The following is a 21536-nucleotide window of genomic DNA, read 5'->3' on the forward strand; positions in this document are numbered from 1 at the left end:
GCGCAGTGCTGATGCGCGCAAGGAGTGCCGTGCCACGCAAGGGTGTCCCCCGCGTGGGGGAGCCCCACGCGCAAGGAGTGCGCCCGTGAGGAAAGCCGCCCAGCGTGAAAAGAAAGAGCAGCCTGCCGAGGAATGGCGCCGCCCACACTTCCCGTGCCGCTGACGACAACAGAAGCAGACAGAGAAACAAGACGCAGCAAATAGACACCAAGAACAGACAACCAGGGGAGGGGGGGAAATTAAATAAATAAATAAATCTTAAAAAAAGAAAGAAAGGAAGAGAAAAACTGCCAGTCAAGAATTCTCTAGCTGGCAAAACTGTCCTTCAGAAATGAAGTAGAAGGGAGCAGGTGTAGGAGCTCACTGGTTCGAGTACCTGTTTCCCATGTACGAGGTCCCAGGTTCAATCCCCAGAAAGAAAGAAATGAAAGAAAGTTTAAACTTTTCACAAACAAAAACTGAGAGTTTGTTACCAAGAGGCTGGATCTATAAGTGATATTAAAGAGTGTGTTACAGCCTGAAAGGAAAAGACATGGGTGAGAGGCCTGGAGAAGAGTGTAGCAATGAAGATTATTAGCAAGAGAAACCGAAAGGGTTGAAATAATAGACATTAGTAAGATATGACAACAGAAAGCCAAGGGATGAAATGGACAAGGTAAGTAAGGTCTTTACAGTAGTAACACTGTGAATGGATTGAACTCCCTAATCAAAAGACAAAGACTAACAGAATGGATGGAAAAAAAAAAAGATGAGCCATTTATTGTCTGTAAGAGATTAACCTTAGATGTAAGGATACAATAAGGCTGATAGTGAAAGGCTGGAAAAAGATATTCCATGCCAATAGTAATAAAAAAAAGAGCTGGAGTAGCAATACTAATATCAAATAAAATAGATTTTAAATGCAAAACCATTATAGAGATGAAGAAGTTTACTATATAAAAATAAAAGGGACAACTCACCAAGAAGAAATAACCGTAATATATATTGATGCACCTAACTTAGATGCCCCTAAATACATGAGACATACACTGGCAAAACTGATGGAAGGAATAGACGTCTATACAATAATAGTTGAATACTTTAGCACATCATCCTCAGCATTATATAGACCATCTGGACAGAGAATCAATAAGGAAACAGTGTGAATAATATGATAAATGAACTAGTTGTAACAGATATTTATAGAGCATTGCACCCCAAAACGGGAGGATATACATCTTTTCAAGAGTTCATGTATCTTTTTTCAGGATTAGATCATATGTGGGATATAAGTCAGATCTCATTTAAAGTTTTTCAATTTTTTTCTATACATGAATATTTATAGCAGCACAATCATAGTAGCCAAAAATGGAAATAACCCAAATGACCATCCAGAGATGAATGAGCAAACAAACTGTGTTGTAACCATACAATGGAATATTTTTCAGTAATGACGTTCTGGTACAGGCTATGGCTTGGATGGACATTGAAAACATTATGCTCAGTGAAAGAAACCAGTCAGAAAAGTATAAGTATTATATGATTCCATTCATATGAAAGTCTAGAATAGCTAAATGTATAAAGACAGTAAGTACATTAGTGGTTGCTTAGGTATAGGGGTCAGAGTGATGGGTACTAGGGGAGGCACAGCTAAAGGGTGTGGGGTTTCTTTTTGAGGTGATGGACATTGACTGTGGTGATGATTGCACAAATCTGTGAATATATTAAAAACCATTGAATTGTATACTTTAAATAAGTGCATTCTAGGGTTTGTTTATTATATCTCAAAACTTTTTTTAAAAAAGAAGGGTGTGGTTACTGATTTCAGATGCTCGGAGAAATCAAACAGCAAAAGAACAGAGAAGTGGGAGGTGAAGGGGGAGAGATAAATTTTATGACTCTTTCAGGAAGTTTGGCTGTTAGGTCAAGGGATATGACTAAGGTAGATGTAGTATGGAGGAATTATCTTTAGGATGGGAGATAGACTATAACCAAAGCATTTAGTAGAGAGAGAGAAGTTGGAGGGACTAGAGAAGGGATCATTGAAAGAGAGAGATCCCTCAGGTGGTGGCAACAGAAAAAAATCCAGGGCATACGTAGAGGACATGATCAGAGACAGGATAGGGACCAACTCTTGGGTGAAATTTTAGGTAGCAATGGAAGCAAGTGCATTTGTAGATTTGGTTATAAGAATTTGAGGAATTTCTCTGCTATCTTATTTTTTGCTATGAAGTAGATCTGGCCATTGGCAAAGAGCAAGGAGGAAAGCACCAGGGTAGGTGAATGAGAAGTGGAGAAAGTTTGGAATGGAGATGGGAGAGTGAATTTGCAGTGTTGGAAAGTTCCTCCCCAGCAGTCCAGATCCAGCAGTTCTAGAGGTAATTTAATTCATAAATATGTCCACCAAGGTGAGCAGGAGAAATAACCCTGGACCTGGGTACTAGTTTCAGATAAACCATTTAAAATACTGTGTTTGTAGTGTAGATCTCAGTAAATTTAAACACGTTGAAATTATATAAAACACTTTCTGTGATCATAAAGGAATAAAGCTAAAAATTAATAGGTGGAAAATGGGGAAATTCATAAGTATATGGAGATTAAACAATACAATATTAAGTTATCAGTGGATCAAAGAAGACCTTACAAGAGAAATTAATACCTCAGGTTGAACGAAAACGAGAGCACAACATAGCAAAACTTATGGGAGGGAAGTGGATGTTGCTCAAGCAGTTGGGCTCCTGACTATCATGTGGGAGGCCCTGCGTTTGTTTCCCTGGGCCTCTTGGTGAATGGGAGCTGGCCTGCACAGTAAGCTGACGCAACAGAAGAGATAGGGAGGGGAGACAAGGAAAGATAAAACAAACCAGGGAGCTGAGGTGGCTCAAGCAATTGAGTGCCTGTCTCCCACTTCAGAGGTTCCAGGATCAGTTCACAGTGCCTCTCCTAAAGAGAAGAGGAGAAGAGAAGACAGACTGACACAGAGAGCATACAGTGAGCACAAACCTTGGGTGGGTGGGGGGGTGTATGTGTGATAAATCTTTAAAAAAAGATAAACAAAACTTATGGGATACAGTAAAAAATTGCTAGGAGGGAAATTTATAGCCCTCAGTGCTTATATTAAAAAAAGAAACAGCTAAAATTAAAGCCCTAACTGCACTTCTAGAAGAATGAGCGACAGAACAGCAAACCAATCCCAAAGCAAGCAGATGGAAAGAAAGAATAAAGATTAGTGCAGAAGTAAATGAAATTGAGAATTTTTTTAAAAAAAGAAGAATCAACAGAACTGAAAGTTGGTTCTTAAAGAAGATCAGCAAAATTGGCAAACCCTTAGCTAGATTAACAAAGAAAAAAAAAGATGCAAGTAAATAAAGTAAGAAATGAGATGGGGGACATTACCACTGACACTGCAGAAAAAAGGGATCATAAGAAGATTCTATGCAACTATGTATGCCAACAATCTAGACAATGTTGATGAAATGGGAAAATTCCTAGAGAAGCTTGAGCAACCTGCACTGACCCTAGAAGAAATAGAAGACCTCAGCAAACAATCACAAGTAAAGAGATTGAAAGTCATCAAAAACCTCCCCAAATGAAAAGTCCAGGACCAAATGGCCTCCCAGTGAGTTCTACCAATCATTCAAAGATCTAATACCAATCTTGCTCAAGCTCTTCCAGAAAATTGAACAGGAAGGAATACTATCAAACGCATTCTGTAAAGCCACTATCATCCTAATACCAAAGCCAAATGAAGGTATTACAAATATCTTTAGTGAATATAGATGCAAAAATCCTCAGCAATATACTTGATAACTGAATCCAAAAATACATTTAAAAAGTTATACATCAGGAGTAGGTGTGGCTCAAGTGGTTGAGTGCCTGCCTTCCCTATGGGAGGTCCCAGGTTCAATTCCCAGTGCCTCCTGAAAAAAACAAATATAACAAGCAAAACAAACCATTAAAACCAACTCAGGGCAGCTGGTGTGGCTCAGTTGTTGAGCACTGGTTTCCCAGATACAAGGTCCTTGTTCCTCAAAAAAGAAGAAAAAAAAAGTTACACATCATGATCAAGTGGGTTTTATGCCAGTATGCAAAGGTGGTTCAACACAAAATCAGTGTAATATACCACATTAATGAATTGAAGAAGAAAAATCAAATGATCATTTCAGTAGATACAGAAAATTCATTTGACAAAATGCACGATCCTTTCTTGATGAAAACATTCCAAAAGATAGGAATAGAAGGAAACTTTCTCTATAATGTACATATATGCAAAACCCATAGCTAATAGTGGTAAAAGATGAAAGTTTCCCACTGAGATCATTCCCACTGAGATCAGGAACAAGACAAGGATACCTGTTCCACTGTTACTCATTTTAGTGCTAGAAGTTCTAGTTAGAGCAGTTAGGCAAAGAAAAAGAAATAAAAAGTACCCAAATAGGAAAGGAAGAAGTAAAACTTTCACTATTCACTGATAATATGATTCTATACCTAGAAAGTCCTGAAAAATCTACAACAAAGCTACGAGAGGTAATAGACAAGTTCAGCAAAATGTCGAGATACAAGATTAATATGCAAAAATAAGTAGTGTTTCAATATACTACTAATGAACAATCTGAGAAGGAAGTCAGAAAAAAATGTTCCATTTATAATAGTGACTAAAAGAATCAAATAAATAGGAATAAACTTAAGACATAAAGGACCTATATTCAGAAAAGTATAGGACATTGCCAAAAGAACCAAGATAAATAAATGGAAGGGTATTCTGTGTTCATGGATTGGAAGGCTAAATATCATTAAGATGCCAATTCTACCCAAACTGATCTATAGATTTAACACAATCCTATTAAAATACCAAAGCCTTCTTTGTAGAATTGGAAAAACCAATTATCTAATTTATCTGGAAGGATCAGGCCCCTGAATAGCCAAAAATATCTTTAAAAAGAACAAAATTGGGGGAAGTGGATTTGGCTCAATGGATAGAGCATCCACCTACCACATGGGAGGTCCAGGGTTCAAACCCAGGGCCTCCTGACCCATGTGATGAGCTGGCCCACGCACAGTGCTGATGCATGCAAGGAGTGCTGTGCAATGCAGGGGTGTCCCCTGCATGGGGGAGCCCTACCTGCAAGGAGTGCACCCATAAGGAGAGCCACCCAGCATGAAAAAAGTGCAGCCTGCCTGGGAGCGGCTCCATACACACAGAGAGCTGACGCAGCAAGATGACGCAATAAAAAAAGACACAGATTCCTGGTGCTGCTGACAAGAATACAAGCGGACTCAGAACAGCCAATGGACACAGAGAGCAGACAGCCGGAGGTGGGGGTGCGGGGAAGGGAAGAGAAATAATTTTTTTTTTAATCGTAAAAGGAAAAAAAAAAAAAGAACAAAGTTGGAAGACTCACTTCCCGACTTTTAAGCCTATTATCTAGCTACAGTGGTAAAAACAACATGGTACTGGCATAAAGATAGGCAGATTGACCAATGAAATCAAATTGAGAGTTCAGAAATCAAATCTATGGTCAAATGATTTTTGACAAAGCTGTTAAACCCACTCAGCTGCGTCAGAATAGGCTATTAAACAAATGGTGGTAGAAATACAGGTAATCCATATCTAAAAGAAAGGACCCCTGTCTCATACCTTAAACAAGAATTAACTCAGAGTGGATCAAGGCCCTAAATATAAAAACTAGAACCATGAAAATCCTAGAAGAAAATGTAGAGAATCATCTTCAAGATCTTGTGGTACTTGGTAGTTGCTTGGACCTTACACCTAAAGCATGAGCAATGAAAGATCAAATAGGTAAACGGGACTTCCTCAAAAACACTTTTGTGTTTCAAATGATTTTCCTAAGAAGGTGAAAAGGCAGCCAACTCAATAGAAAAATATCCTAGTAAACCACATATCTGATGGGTTTGATTTTCATATTACATAAAGAGATCACATAACTTAATGATATAAAGACAAGCAACCCAGTGTAAAAATCAGCAAAAGACTTGAATAAACCATTTTTCCAAAGAGTAAAATACAAATGGCCAAAAGGCACATGAAAATATGCTCAACATCACTAGTTATAACAGAATGCAGATCAAAACTATGAGCTATTTCATGCCATACATAATGGCCATTATTTTAAAAACAGAAAACTGCAAGAGTTGGGAAGGATATGAAGAAATAAGAATACTCCTTTGTATGATCCAGCAGTCCCACTACAATGATATTCATAGCTGCATTATTCACAATTGCTAAAAGATAGAAACAAACAAAATGCAACTCATGAATGGATAAATAAAACATGGTATAGGGGAGCTGATGTAGCTCAAGTGGTTGAGTGCCTGTGTCCCTTATATGAGGTCCTAGGTTGAATCTCTGGTACTTCCAAAAATAAAACAAGCAAACAAAAAAACCAACTCTCATTGGGGAGCGGATATAGCTCAGTGGTTGAGCACCTGCTTCCCACGTGTGAGGTCCTGGGTTCAATCCCCAGTACCTCCTAAAAACAAAACAAAATATGGTGTATACTTAACGATGGATTAATACTCAACTATAGGGAAGTGGACTTGGTCCAGTGGTTAGGGCATCCATCTACTGCATGGGAGGTCCGCAGTTCAGATCCCGGGCCTCCTTGACCTGTGTGGAGCTGGCCCATGCACAGTGCTGATGCGCGCAAGGAGTGCCGTGCCATGCAGGAGTGTCCCCCGCGTAGGGGAGCCCCACGCGCAAGGAGTGCGCACGGTAAGGAGAGCTGCCGAGCACGAAAGAAAGTGCAGCCTGCCTAAGAATGGCACCGCCCACACAGAGAGCTGACACAGCAAGATGACGCAACAAAAAGAAACACAGATTCCCGTGCCACTGACAACAACAGAAGCGGACAAAGAAGACGACGCAGCAAATAGACACAAAGAATAGACAGCCGGGGTGGGGGGCGAGGAAGGGGAGAGAAATTAAAAAGAAAAAAAATAACTATAAGAAGAAATGAAGTGGGAAAGCAGATGAAAGCCTGGAGAAACCTCGAGGACCTTCTGTTGAATGAAATAAGCCAGGCACAAAAGTATGAATAATATATGGTCTCACTGATAGGGACTAAATAAGATGAGTAGTCTTAAGAAGTTGGACATTGGAGAGTAAGTTGGTAGGAGACAGAATGTGGGTTGAGGAGGGGTTGCTGGTGCTGAATGTTTGGAGAATGTTTAATAAGGTCAATTGTAAATAAGTAGTAATGGATGGAGTTGATCATAGCACATTAAAATGAGTGTAATAGGGAAGTGGACGTGGCTCAACTGAGTGTCTGCCTACCATATAGGAGGTCCAGGGTTCGATACCCAGGGCTTCCTGGCCCATGTGGTGAGCTGGCCAATGCACAGTGCTGCCGCACACAGGGAGTGCCATGCCACGCAGGGGCACCCCAGTGTAGGGGAGCCCCACGCACAAGGATTGTGCCTGTCAAGGAGAGCTGCCCCACCTGAAAAAAAGCACAGCCCACCCAAGAGTGGTGCTGCACACATGGAGAGCTGACACAGCAAGATGACACAACGAAAAAGAGATGCAGTTTCCCGGTGCTGCCTGACAATGCAGGCGGACACGGAAGAACACACAGTGAATGGACAAAGAGAGCAGACAACAGGGGGGAAGGGGAGAGAAATAAAATAAATCTTTAAAGAAAAAAAGTGTAAAAAACATTACTGATTTATGGATGTCATTGTGGCTGAAATGGGGGTAGTCTAGGATGGTTAATGTTAGTTGAAGGGCAGCTGGAAGATAATGTAGGGACTATATAACAGTGATTTTGGCAATAAATGAGGATTGTGGTTAAAATATAAATACAGGACTGTTCTACTTCAGGGTACTAAGAATAAGGTGATACAAGGGAAATATAACATGTAATTATATTAAGTTACAGTATAGTTAACAATATTGTATTTTTGTAGCAAGAGCAAAGAAAGTACTGTATCAATGCTAAAGGTAAAAAAAAAGAACAGGGTTTGGTTTTAAGAGATATGAATATATTGTGAAGTGGACTTGGCTCAGTGGTTAGGGCGTCCATCTACCACATGGGAGGTCTGTGGTTCAAACCCCAGGCCTCCTTGAGCCATGTGGAGCTGGCCCACGCACAGTGCTGATGCGCACAAGGAGTGCCATGACACGCAGGGGGAGCTCCACGCGCAAGGAGTGTGCCCGGTAAGGAGAGCCGCCCAGCGCGCAACAAAGTGCAGCCTGCCCAGGAATGGCGCCGCACACACGGAGAGCTGACACAACAAGATGATGCAACAAAAAGAAACAAATTCCCATGCCGCTGACAACAGAAATGGACAAAGAACACGCAGCAAATAGACACACAGAACAGACAACTGGGGCGGGGGGAGAAGGGGAGAAAAATAAATAAATCTTTAAAAAAAAAAAGATATGAATATGATTAAGCATTTTTTCTTCTTTATTTTCTTCATTAACAAGGAGACCTTGATTATGTCATTTAACCTATTTGTGCTTATCTGTGTATCTTTCTAAACACTGGAAGAACAGTTGAGTTTGTTTTAAAATTACACGTGATAAAAGTACTTGGACATAATTTGTTAGAGTAATGCTTCCTTAACTTGTTAAGCTGCTTTTTGTCTGTTATTTTTATTTTCTGAATTTGAAATAAAGTTTCATGTCTGGTTACTTTTTGTAACCAGATGTGAAACTACTTCTGGTTGTTTTTGTGTGTATGTTACCTACCTTGATGATAATTGCCTAAATCCAATATAATTCATTAGCTATTAGAAAATTATTTTCTAGTTCTTACATTCCTTCTTCATTAGTTAGAATACTTCTATAAAAGGGAACACTCCCTCATCAATAATTTGGTTACCTTGGGGTTAGCAATTGATAGGAAAGCCAAAGTAAATGAGTGATTGTTTCCTTTTATTTACCAGTTTTCAAAACCATGGAGTGATTTCCTAGCTTCCTTCAAAGGTATCCGCTGAGTGTTTTGGCTGTTGTTGTGTTTAATATAATTTCTCATGGTTATAAAGTATTTGATGTGCTTCAATCCATTACAGGTACTATCTTTATCACTATTCAGTTTCTTTCATCTTTTGCCAGTGGGAGCTTATTCAGGTTGGCTCCTGAGTCCTTTTGTTGTTGATGTTTTTTAGGATATACTGGAGATTGGACCCAGAACTTTGTATATGCAGAGTAGGTGCTCAACCACTGAGTTACACCCACTCTCCTCCTGAGTCCTTTTGACATAACCCTGGTAGTTGTTGGTAGCTTTTTTGCTTTCTGATATGACAAGATTGTCTAAGTTCATCTTGTCCAATTTGTGCCCCAGACCTGAAATTTCTCTCATGTCTAAGGAACCATGGTTTCTTGTAGCGGGAAATGGCATTAACAGACTTCAGTTTGACTGCTGGATTATTGCATTGCTCTTTATGACTTCTTGCTTGGTTATTGTTTTAGGCTTTTCAATAGACGGAACTAGGAAAAATGTATATATTTTTAAAATAAGGCATTGGATAAATTCATACAAATATTTCCAATTCAAAATCAGATTCATCTAATTGATTTCACATCCTTACCTCATTTTTTAAGCCATATCGAAACTCAGTTCTCAACAAAACCATCATAATCTTTTGGTTTATCCTACAGTAGATGCAAAACCACCTCAGAATAAAACTACCAATGTCACCACTAATAGTTTCATTACTTATAATAGTTTGTCCTTAGGGTATATTCCACTAGGAACTCCCCTCTCCTTTAAGGTTACATTTCTTTGTGGTTTTGTCACTAATTGGATATACAGTTACGTTCATTTGTTTAATTTACTTTTGCCTTTTAGAGATTGTTTTCTTTAAATTTTGTTTCATAACTATGTAAAATGTTTAATTGCTTCCATGGTCAAATGTCAAAAACCAGATTTACTCCAAGAAGTGTCTTTGGCAGTGTCTCCTGGACCCTATTCCCTCTCTCTTCCTACATAGATAAACACATACATAAATACTTTTTTTTAAGTGTTGAAATTTAGTGTATGAGAGTTCTGGTATACATTTAGGATTAAATTTAGCTAAAGTCTGATAGCGTTGACAGGTTTTTTATGGTTGTCGTTTTTTCCATTTGATTTTATTCTTGTATTTTTCCTTATCTCTAATATAATAAAAAAGGAAATGCTTGCTTGTAAAGAAAGTCTCATCCTAAAAGAACATTTATTTTCAGTTCTTTTTGTTTTGTTTTGTCAGTGGGTGGGATGCAGGTTGTTTCTCACAAACATCTTATGATCACTTAAAAATTTTTTCTACATAAAATACTTTTAATTCTTTTATAGGCTGTTTATTAGAAGTAGTAAATATAGTATGTCTTTTATTAAAAATTATAAACCACTTTTATTGAAGTTCTTTAGAAAACTTAATTTTCTTTAAACTTGAGCTGAGTAATGCCAATATTAAAAGACATGAAGCTTAAGAGTTTTGTTGGCTTTTAATTAGATCATTCTAAAGTCCTGGTTAGTTAGTTTGGCTGTCAAATTTATTTGTTTCCTGCAGAGTAACGAGTCTTAAACAAAAAAGTCATCATCCAGTTTCTAATTGAAGGTTTGAATTTTAATGCATTGCCTTCCCCTTTTTTCCCCAGGTTTACAATCCAATAATCACATTAACAGAGTAGTAAGTCATCCCACACTTCCTGTTACAATAACTGCTCATGAAGATAGACACATCAAATTTTTTGACAATAAAACGGGTAAGCAAGTCATTTTCTTTTCATTCATATTAATAATGCTGTAAATTTGAGATGAACATAAAAGCTATTATTAAAGTATTGAATTTTTTACTTCAGTATTACCAACTTAAACCATTTTAACTCAGATTTTTACTTAATATAACACAATTATAATTTATGTTGTTTTATATATTACCTTGCCTTACTTATTATGATTTCTTCTTATCATGTTAATGAAGTATAAATCCATCTGAAATTTTGCCTCCCTATTCTGTTACAAGTTAATAGAGTAGAAGAAGTTTCTTTCTGGTGTTTCACATTTCAGATATGTTCTTAAAACTATATCTTAGTGCTCAGATTATGATGTAGTAGACAGTTTTAATTATCTCTATTTTTTTTGGTAAGGAAATTAATTACATAGAAGTTAAATCAAACCTTAAATTTAATCATAAGTGGGCTTTTGTTTGTCTTATTTTTTATGTGTTTTTTCTTTTATTGGTTTTGTTTTGTTTGGTAAGGACTCTGTTTTTCGTCTGTCAATACCTAAAATATGCATAAAATATTGCAGCGCTTTTACAGGGCAACAATTTTCAAGTAAGACAATGAAATCAGAATTATAGGTTTCTTTTTATGGTTATATAGGACATGACAGTTTTTAATTAGAGTTTCGCACTAGATCCCATCATTCAAGTAACATTTTACTTGACATTCCTTTTTTAAAAGAAATATATTTTTTATTTATTTTCAAAAGTTACATAGATTACATAAGATGTTACATAAAAAAATAGAGGAGATTCCCATATGCCCCATTCCCTACACCTCCTACTTTTCCCACATTAGCAACTTCTTTCATTAGTGTGGTACATTCGTTGCAATTGATGAACACATTTTGGAGCATTGTAACACAGCATGGGTTATAGTTTACATTGTAGTTTACACTTTCCCACTCCAAAATTGTGGCAGGACATACAATTTCTGCATCTGTCTTTGCAGTGCCATTCAGGACAATTCCAAGTCCTGAAAATGCTCCCATATTAAACCTCCTTTTCCCTCTCCCTACCTTCAGCAACTCCAGTGGCCACTGTCTCCACATCAGTGGCATAATTCCTTCCATTAATACAATCACAGTAAGTCTAAGTAGAATACCAGTAAGGCCATCTAGTCCATACTTTATTTCCCAGTCCTGAGGATTCTGGGATGGTGATGCCCACTCCATCTCTTATTGAGAGGGGGATTTGATCCCACATGGCTGATGGATGGGACTCAATTGCTTGCACTTGTAGACTCTCTCATTTCTGTGGTATGGTAGTTGTCCATTCTCACCTCCTTGTTAGTTGTCCTGGATGGTCCAATGAACTGGAGAGTAAGTGTTGCAATTCCACTGAAGCTCAGGGCCCAGCTGGCATATGGACAGCCCAGAGATTCAAGTCTCTTTGTCATATACCTACCAACTCCAGCGCCAACTATAGGTTCAATAAAAGGGACAGAAGAGGCATGTGTAGTAGAATAGTCACATCTGAGTCCAGCTCTGTCAAACTCAGGAGCACAAACTCCAAAGTAAGGCCCACTGGCAAGGCACCAAACTCCAGAGCGATCTGCCATGACTGTAAGACCTGGGTGTCTCTGGAGCTCTCAGGAGCCCCCACTATTTGGAGTAGTATCTACTTTGGCAGTCTTTTGAGATCCTGCTGAGACATGCATAAGCATTACCTCTCTGATTGACCTCCCAACTCATTTTGAAGTCTCTTAGCCATATAAACTCATTTGTCTTACCATTTCCCCTTTTGACATATTCCTTTTAATTGAATAGAACAAGTTGAATATTTATAGGTCTCGATATTGCACAGGAAATAAAATCCATATTCAGGTTGATACTCTCCATTCAACACCTGATTCTCAGAACAGTTCTTTAAACCATTTTTATGAAGCCGAAATATCTTTTCTGTTGCAAGGGAAGTAAGGTCATTTTCATATTATGTTTCTAAATAAATTCATTTTTATTAATTATTGAAATCTACATTTGTTAACAGGAGGTTCCGAAATTTAGTATTTGGATTAAAAGCAAAAATTTTATCTCTAGAGCTGTTATACTGTTCATTACAATTTTACTTAACAGAAATAAGGAGCAGATAATCTTTCAAATTGTTTCCAAATTCTACCAGTTTATTCTTTCTGTTAACTACTCCCTTAAATGTAGTGTGAAGATAACTGAAGAAATAGACTCAAAATCTTAATTCTTTCTGAGGTATCCTCACTCACAGAGATACAAATACATTTAGTTACATTAAAATATGTGTTGTAGTCAGATACTGAAAAATGGTAGTTCATTTAAAATATAATCTAAAATATTCCCATAATTGATGTTGCTAGTTGACTAAGTGTATAATATTCTATAAAATGAATAGTAAATTTTGTTGATTTTTTAAAAATATAAAACCTGATGTAAATTGATACTGTGAATGAGTTCCATAAATATTTAGATGAGTTATGGCTGTAAGTCATTTTAACAACAAAAATGTATGATATGTGGTTCCTGTTTTCTGGGGACTTACTGTTTGGGGAAATGGGATACACATACACACAAAGTTGGGCAGTGCAATGAGCCCTGCTACATGGAGGAGTCTTTATGTAGTTGAGGTTTGAAGATTGCCTTGAAGGAATGGTAAATTTATTTTTAAGTGAAGCTGGAGGGAGGAAATCCCAGATTAGGGGCTATTCTAATCAGAGGCAGAATGTGGTAGGAACAGAAGGTTCTTATAGACAAAGCCAAAGAGAGAAGTTTGGAGAAGGCAAATAGACTATTGAGGAGGACTTCTCAGGGGAAGTCTAATAACAATGGATTTTTGTTTCCAGTATGTACTCTGGGGAACCAATGAAAATATTTAAGCTGGGGTTGCAAAATTGGTTTAAAAATATTAATTTTGTTGCACTATATGGATAAAGGATTTAAAGTTTACAGTTTACACTCTTTATTGCAGAGAGATCTTCAGGGTTTGTGACTGAAAATTTTGTTAGCAGAAATTTAAATTTGCATATATTACGCCTTAGAGACTTAGTCATTCAGTAAATTTGGGAGAAGATATAGTATGTGTAAGGGATATAAAAGAGTTGGAGTAAGAAGGTTCTGAATTGGTTTTGGATTCATTCATTCAGCAAAGTTTATTATGTATATACCATATCTTTCACACAGTTCTAAATGTTTGGTGAACAGAACAAACAAAAAGTCTTAGTTTCTTGGAGCTTATTAAGAAATAGGTATATTGCTTAATATATGTGACACTGTTCTATTTGATGTACATGTTTTAACCCGTTTCCTCTGCTATCAACTTTATTATGTAGATACAGCACTATTTTTTTTTTTTCAAAGGAGGTACTGGGATTGAACCCAGGACCTCCCCATTATACAGATGAAGTAAATGGCTTAAAGAAGCTAAATAATTTTTGCAAGGTCCCATAACAGATAAAAGTAGGAGGGTTGCAACTCAGCCCCACACAGTTTGCTTTAGAGTCCACGTATTTTACATTGATCATTATTTCCTCTCCATTTTATGGAGACCTACAATATTAATTACCCAGTGAAAGAGTTTAGGGTGCCAGCAAGGTAAGAAGGAATGAAAAGCATGTGTCCTCTCTGTTACCTCATTTAGAGGGAAAATAATTAGTCTTGGTGGGGGAAAAGGGTGGTAACTGAGGATGGGACCAAAGTGAAAATACTTAAATGTGAGAAGCTGCAGGTATATGCTGGTAAAGTGGGGGTCTTTAGGAGGGATCAGAAGCTTTGTTACTTCTGTGGTTGCCAGTGGGAGCCCAGCATCCAGGTTGGTCAGAATTGCACCTCTCTATACATGGTCCAATCTAAAGGGGTCAGTGAAATTTTGAAGTGACTATGTGCCTGTGTGGAGAAGTGTAGACTCTTCATTGACTTAAGATGTCAGGATGGGAGTTAGTGCACAGGCAGGAGGCCTAGAGTTAAACTGAGAAATTATAGCACCCTTAAAGAAGTAGTTAGATCTGCTCTTGGATAAAAGATGACTGGTTTTAGACATGTTTAATTTAGGAAATACAGGGTCATTCTCAGTAGAGAAGTTAGAACTAGATCTGTGAATTAACAATTAGAATCAGATTTAACGTGTTAAAGGAAGCTAATGATGCTTGGGGCTTAACCCCTAAGCCTTTTGAGATTATTTTCCTGGAGAACATCCATCGTCATACTCCGGCTTCTTTTATAGGAATATTGAGAGGAATGGATTCTAGACTGAGAGATGAATTATGTTGGACTAAACAATTGAAGGTAGTAAGTTGAATGATTTTTCTTTTTGTTTCTCAGAGTAGTGAAGAAGAGTCTCTAAGTTATTCTGTGATTAATTTAGTATTAATGAGAAACTCCGTTTTAAACAGTGGCTTCTTTAATTTTGTTTTAATTTGGTATTGCCAGAAAATGACATGACTTTTTGTTCCTTTTTCTTTTTTTTCTCTTTTTTGGGGGGAAGAGGCTGACTTTTCACAAATCTGATAGTGTGGTTTCATATTCAGGTCAATAGCTATTACCCCATGGACAATAACCAAAGTAGGTCTATTTCTTATCCTAGTTTTGAATGTCATCAGGGGACCAGAAGTATGGCAATGATTATAACTAGAATTTTTATGAATGCCACCATTTCTCATTATGAGCAGTCCAGACATTTGTTATTTCATTCCCTTCTTGGATGAATCAATGTATGATATTGCTTTACATCCATCAAAAGCATATTTTGCCAGTACAGGGGCCTGATGTGCCTGCCATACAACTTTGTATTCACAACTTGTTTCTTAATCTCAACGCGCTCTTGAATCTTGTTTGTTTGCCTAATATTCAGTGAAGATATTCATTAAATTGTGTTTTTTAGGACAATGTTTTTGTTTATATCTGGGAAATCTAGAGCAGTTTCTCTGGCAAACCCCTCCCTCCCCCCAAACGTACACACACCCCTTTCTTCATGCTAGCGTATAAACTGCATGACATTTCAAAGGATAAATGAACTTGACAATACTGGACTTTATAGGTAAGAATATATTATTCTGGTCATTTATTTATCATAAACATATGTATATAAGATAGACTTAAGGTATCTTTCTGAGGAAGATTCTCTTTTCATTTTAACTCCAGTTTACATGCTCTTCAGCCTTTGATGCAATTCTGTTGTCATTGTGTTTTCCAGTACTCAATTAGATACTCTGAAATTCTTGTCACACAGAAGTCCTTTTTAGAATTGGGGAAGTTCTGCATTAGAATTTTAATTCTCTTAATATTGCTATACTGGATTAACTTTTAAGTGAAAGAAACCAGATGCTAAAGACCACAAACTGTTTGATTCCATTTATATGAAACTTCCAGAATAGGCAGATTAATGAGACAGAAAGCAGATTAGTGGTTTTCTGGGGCTGAGGGCAAAGAGGAAATGGGAAGTAACTTCTTTTGGGTATGGAATTTCCTTGTGGGATGATGAAAATGTTTCATAACTAGATAGTGGTTATCATTGTACAATATCGTGAATGTACTAAATGACACCAAATTGTACCCTCTAATATAGTTAAAATGGTAGATTTTGTTACATGTATTGTGCCACAGTGAAAAAATATTGTGCTATAGTGACTGTCTTATGTTGATATGTTTATAATTTATATTGTGGTTTTTTCACCTCTCAAGTTACTTTTTGTGAAAACTTAACCTTCTCTTTTGTGTTTTATTTAGGTAAAATGATCCATTCTATGGTAGCTCATTTGGATGCTGTTACAAGTCTAGCAGTAGATCCTAATGGAATCTATTTGATGTCTGGAAGTAAGTCTGAACTTACCGAACTGCCCATAAATTTTATAAAAGATTTGTTACTCAATAACAAACTTATTTGTGGTATTCTTTTACAGGCCATGACTGTTCCATTAGATTGTGGAATTTAGACAGCAAGACATGTGTTCAGGAAATAACAGCTCATAGGAAGAAATTGGATGAATCCATTTATGATGTTGCTTTCCACCCATCAAAAGCTTATATTGCCAGTGCAGGGGCTGATGCTCTTGCCAAAGTTTTTGTGTGATACAACCAGAAACTCACATCATAACAAAAGATATGCTTGGACAGAAAAAGGGTTGCACACTGCCATCAAAAAGGTTACTGATAAGACACTACATGTGATCTGCCCGGGTAAACCATATTTGGGTCAGGCATAAATTGGTGGAAAACACATTTTAAATAATGTCAGGCTCATTAATTTAACTGTAATTACTGTATTTTGTGGGACAAAACAAGGACTCCAGTATTTGTAGCCTGTACTGAATGGATATGAACTGAGCGTATGTCTGTTTTTTAGCTGTCTTTACACCAATGTGGAGTCTGATCTTATAAAAAAGACTTTTATTTTGGACTCTGTGTGCTGCCTTAGGGTTTAGGAATGTGGTGCTCTTGTCAGGGGAAATGAGCTCCAAGAGTAGCTTTTTTTCATCTCTTAGTGATCTTCTGTTTATCAGTTGAATGCCACAGATTCCCTTTTAAACTTATTTTGCTTTAAAAAAAAAAAAAAAGAAAGAAAAGAAAATTTAACTTAAAATATTTTAGCATTAGTTGCACAAATGTTTGGATAAAATTCTAGTTTTTATAAGTCTTTTTATATATTTACCTGTCACAACAGTGCTCAAGATTGTATTGAAGTTTTTTCTGCATTATACAACCCTAATACACAGAGATTTCACTGACCCGCTGCCATGTAACCACACTTTTTCCTTAACTGCCTAATATAGCTCAGCTAAGTCCTTCCGTAAAGATGCTAAATCACCTTCCTCATCATACAACTGTCGTCATAAACCAAGAATTATTAAGTATATTAAAATGAAACTGAGGGGTTTACTACTCCAAATGAACTCTTAAAAAAGAAAAAAAATTAATCTTTGCATCCTATCACTATGTGATAATTTGTACATCTTACTGTATTTACAAGTTTATTTATCAAGGATTATCCATCTTGCTAATACTCTTATTATTTATTTCACTTTTTGTTGGTCTTTATATCCTTTTATTAATGTGCTAAAGGGACCCTCTATATCTATTTTGAAGCTCTTTGAATAGTCTAAAGTAGACTAAAAATGGAATGTTTTATAGTTTGTTACAAACCGAGGTGATTTCCCCCCAGATACATATCTTGGTTTACCATGATTCCAAACAAAAATATCTTGTCTGAAAATATTATAAGTAAAAATTTTATTTGCATTTCAAATAGGGTACAAAAATAGTTGAATCAGGATACAGAGATCTGCTGTTTGGACTAGTTATCCCTGTTTTTATTTTTTCAGATGTGTTTAATTTTATGGTGTAACTAAAGATTTTGTTTGTGTAATGCATGATTAAGACAATAAAGTATTTTTTCTAGTCTTCCAAAAAAACTTTTCTGATGAGTTTGCGAGTTTTGATGAGTTTTGTAAGGTTTTTGTTTTACAAACTTATGAATCAGCAAATTTTTAAGATTGTACCACAAAGCAAATGTGCAGCTGTTTAAAAATAATGTATATAAAATGCATATAATAAATATTAAATTGTGTACCTGTATGTTACTGTTGGCTACCTTATTTTGTGTTGAATAATAAAGTGCAATACTTTACTCTCCATCATTAAATTAGGAAATGGAGAATTCTTAGTGAGCTCTGTTAAACTTTGTACTGTTTACTGAAATAATATTAAAATCAGAACAGTTAACACTATTAGTAATACTGATTTTCAAATACTTCACCTCATTAGGGATTTTTTTTTTAAGTCATCTATTGGTTAGTCCATTCAAAATATACCAAAAAGCTCATATATATATTTTTTAATGTAATATTATTACAAAGTAAATAAAATAAAAAAAAGAAAAAAAACAGGATTAATTTTTAAAATCATTTGCTTAAACATCCTGTTCCTTTATTAAATCTGAATTTCAGTTAGTAAATAGTGATATCTTCCCATCTAGCCAAACCTTTTTCTTCAAAAAAGTCTCAGTAAAGAATAAATTACATTATTAAAAGTTGTCCTTAAAAATAATGTTAAGTATTACTATTTTGAAACTTCTCCTTCAACAAGGTAATAAGTTTTTTTCCATGAAGGAATTTGCAAATGTGAAGGCAATATTAGGTAATTATTTGGCAAAATTTACTTGAATATATGCTGCAAAATAATACTTAATTCAGAAGCTTTCATCTACCGTAAAAATCCCAAGAGACAATTTGTTATTGTTAAAACTTTTCAGAAAAATTTTTTTAAATCAAATTTTTTGGCTTTCTGAACTGAAGTTTCAATTAATGAACAAAGTAAAGGTCACTTATTTTGGAAATAATTTAAGAATAAGTTTTTCTAAATTGACTATTGTTTGTGGCAGCTATTCCAAACCAGTGCATTACTGGTTAACTGAAATGCGATAATATTATCATTGCAGTGCATATACAGTAACTTCTTTTGCGATGTATTAAAACTGAAATGGAAAAAAAAAAAAAGCATATGTTTATTTTTCTCTTAACGGCTTTGGTTGTATTTTTCTCCACAATATTAAACATTTGGAAGAGACTGAGGGTTGGAAAAAGGGCATCTTTATTTTCATTTTATTTCTGTGCTTTCATTTGTGTTGTGGAAAGTTATGTAGATTAATTTGCATATTCTTTAAATACAGCTTTTGTACATAAGCCTTATGGATAATCTTTTTATACACAAACTGATATTCTGAGTTTTTCCCAGTTGGTCTTAATTTGCCTCTTTTTCATATTAGTTACTCATGTACTTTTCTCTTATTTCAAACTTGTTATCCACACAGTTAACACCTTATAATGCCTTAAAAGTTATAAATGGGTTAGTATATTTGAAAAGTAGACTTGACTGCCAGCTTTGGATTGTAATAGATCTTTTTTAACAACCCTTTCCCTACTGTCTACCCACTTTGTTAACCCTTTATCCTGATTGTTTACTTGACACAAATAATTGATAGTAACTTAATAAAGTGCTGGTTTCTGTTCTCATGCTGCTTTCTAACTAAAAAAAATACTAGCCACCCTGGTTACCTCAGTGCCTCAAAAGCTTGTCCTTTATAAAATTAAAGAAAAAAAAATTTAAGGCCTAATGACTGGAAACTGTTTTTTCATTAAAGGGGGTGGTACTTCCCCAGCTGAGAATTTGTGCTCTATTTACTAGGGAAAACTCATGTTAACCCAGTTTTGTTGTTTAATTAAATGAAAATTCTTCTTTACATAAATCAATTACATTTTCAGCTTTGAGGGATAGAGGGAAGAGGTGGTCTTCTCAAACTCCATTTTATCATATTTCTATGAAGTCAAAGACAATTTCAGTTCCACCTCTCCAAACACACAGTCCTTTCATTCCGTTTACATGATCTGTAAATTGTTGGACTCAAAGATTTACTGGAGTATATATATTCCAGTTCTAACCTTCCTCGGGTCACTGGTTGTAAACCATTTCAGCTAGAGTCAGTGTGTTTGAAGGGAGGTAGGCTCTGCAGGTGAATTAAGGGGAACATGATGGTCTTGCCTTGGAAGAAGATGGCCAGGATGGCATGAAAGAACTCCTTTGTCTGTGGGGAGATAGCGTGCAAACTGGTCTATAATGTTCACCTTTGTTAGGAACCAACTTCACAAGCATGTTAAAGTGAAAATAATGATTTGCCCAATCAGGATGGTGAGATAGATGCTTTAGGGCCCTGTCCCACTACAGAAACAAGAACAACCAGCAAGAAATGGCAGAAACATCTTAATTCAGAGTTCTAGGAAACAGTTCAAAGAACTTCAGGAACAGAGTGGGCACTGAATCAAGAAAAATGGCACAAAAGCAGTACGATCTCATGGCTCCCTGGCTGGCCTCTCATAAGCTCTGCACAGAATCAGTCCACGCTCCCAGGTCCCAGTTCCCACCTTGGGAGCATGTATGTCTGACCCTATCTGGTGACCTGCAGGACTCACTGCCCTAGAATTTGCCCTGCATGGAAGGGCAGTGCACAGAGCTCTCCTACAGCATTCTGTAGGAGAGCACTCAAGTTGTTCTGCCTGGTGCAAGGGATTAATGGCTGTAGGACCAACACTGCGGTACCCAGGACCGAAAGGAAAACTAATTATACTAGGGAAGAGAAGACATTTTAAATATAACTCCTCGGGCCACTTATACATGCCCAAGGTTAAGTGTGTAGAAAAAGTCAGGGTGGCCCCTTCTGCTTTGGCCTCAATTTACTCTCTCATGGATACACTCTGAAGGCAAGCCCTAGCACAAGTCAATCTGCAAGACTGGGAAAGGTGTTTTCTTTTTTATAATTTCAATAATTTTTACTTGTTGGCTCCTGGCAATTAAGGAGAGCTGTCATAACACTAGCTAAATATAAGGTTAATGAACTGATGCCTCAGTCTAAATTCTAGTGATAACACATCAAAAATAGCAAAATGTCCCAAGTTTTTAATGAAACAAAACATAAAAAACGGAAAATGATGAACCTGGAGAAAAGGACTAGAAACCATCAATGAGTAGGATCAGACTGGGACACACTAGACAGAAATGTTTAAAAAATGGTCCTAAATATGCTCAGCTAAAGGAAATCAGGGAAATGAACACGAAAAATAAGGATGAAAAGGAGCCAAAGAGCAGAAGATCATAGTATCATAAATTAAAAATCCATAGAGGATTTCAGCAGAAGATTGGCACTTGCAGAAGAAGCTGAACCTGAATATAAGACATCATCAAGCCTACAATATACACATTGTAGGAATAGAAAAGGCATGGAGAGCTTAGTCAAAGAAATTATGGCTGAAAACTTCCCAAACTTAAAGATGAATATACACATTTAAGATGCTTAGTGATCTCCAAACAGGATAA

At 36.5% G+C, this 21536-nt stretch overlaps 1 protein-coding gene across 4 annotated transcripts in view; it reads left to right on the top strand.

Annotated features, from left to right (window-relative positions):
* The window catches only part of STRN3 (striatin 3), a 122647-nt gene extending 104402 nt beyond the window's left edge, over nt 1-18245 (top strand). For 3 of the 4 annotated variants that reach the window (XM_004467931.5, XM_004467929.5, XM_004467930.5), the window contains 3 exons: nt 10583-10690; nt 16401-16487; nt 16574-17583. In XM_004467931.5, the coding sequence (XP_004467988.2) occupies nt 10583-10690; nt 16401-16487; nt 16574-16743 (365 nt within the window). In that variant the 3' untranslated portion in view covers nt 16744-17583. Of the gene's footprint in view, nt 1-10582; nt 10691-16400; nt 16488-16573 lie in introns of all 4 variants that reach the window. The other variant, XM_004467928.5, reaches the window with a different exon arrangement.
* The last annotated feature ends 3291 nt before the right edge of the window (nt 18246-21536 follow it).

The sequence above is a fragment of the Dasypus novemcinctus genome, chromosome 3, assembly GCF_030445035.2.
Source record: "Dasypus novemcinctus isolate mDasNov1 chromosome 3, mDasNov1.1.hap2, whole genome shotgun sequence".
In the NCBI taxonomy this organism is placed as follows: domain Eukaryota; kingdom Metazoa; phylum Chordata; class Mammalia; order Cingulata; family Dasypodidae; genus Dasypus; species Dasypus novemcinctus.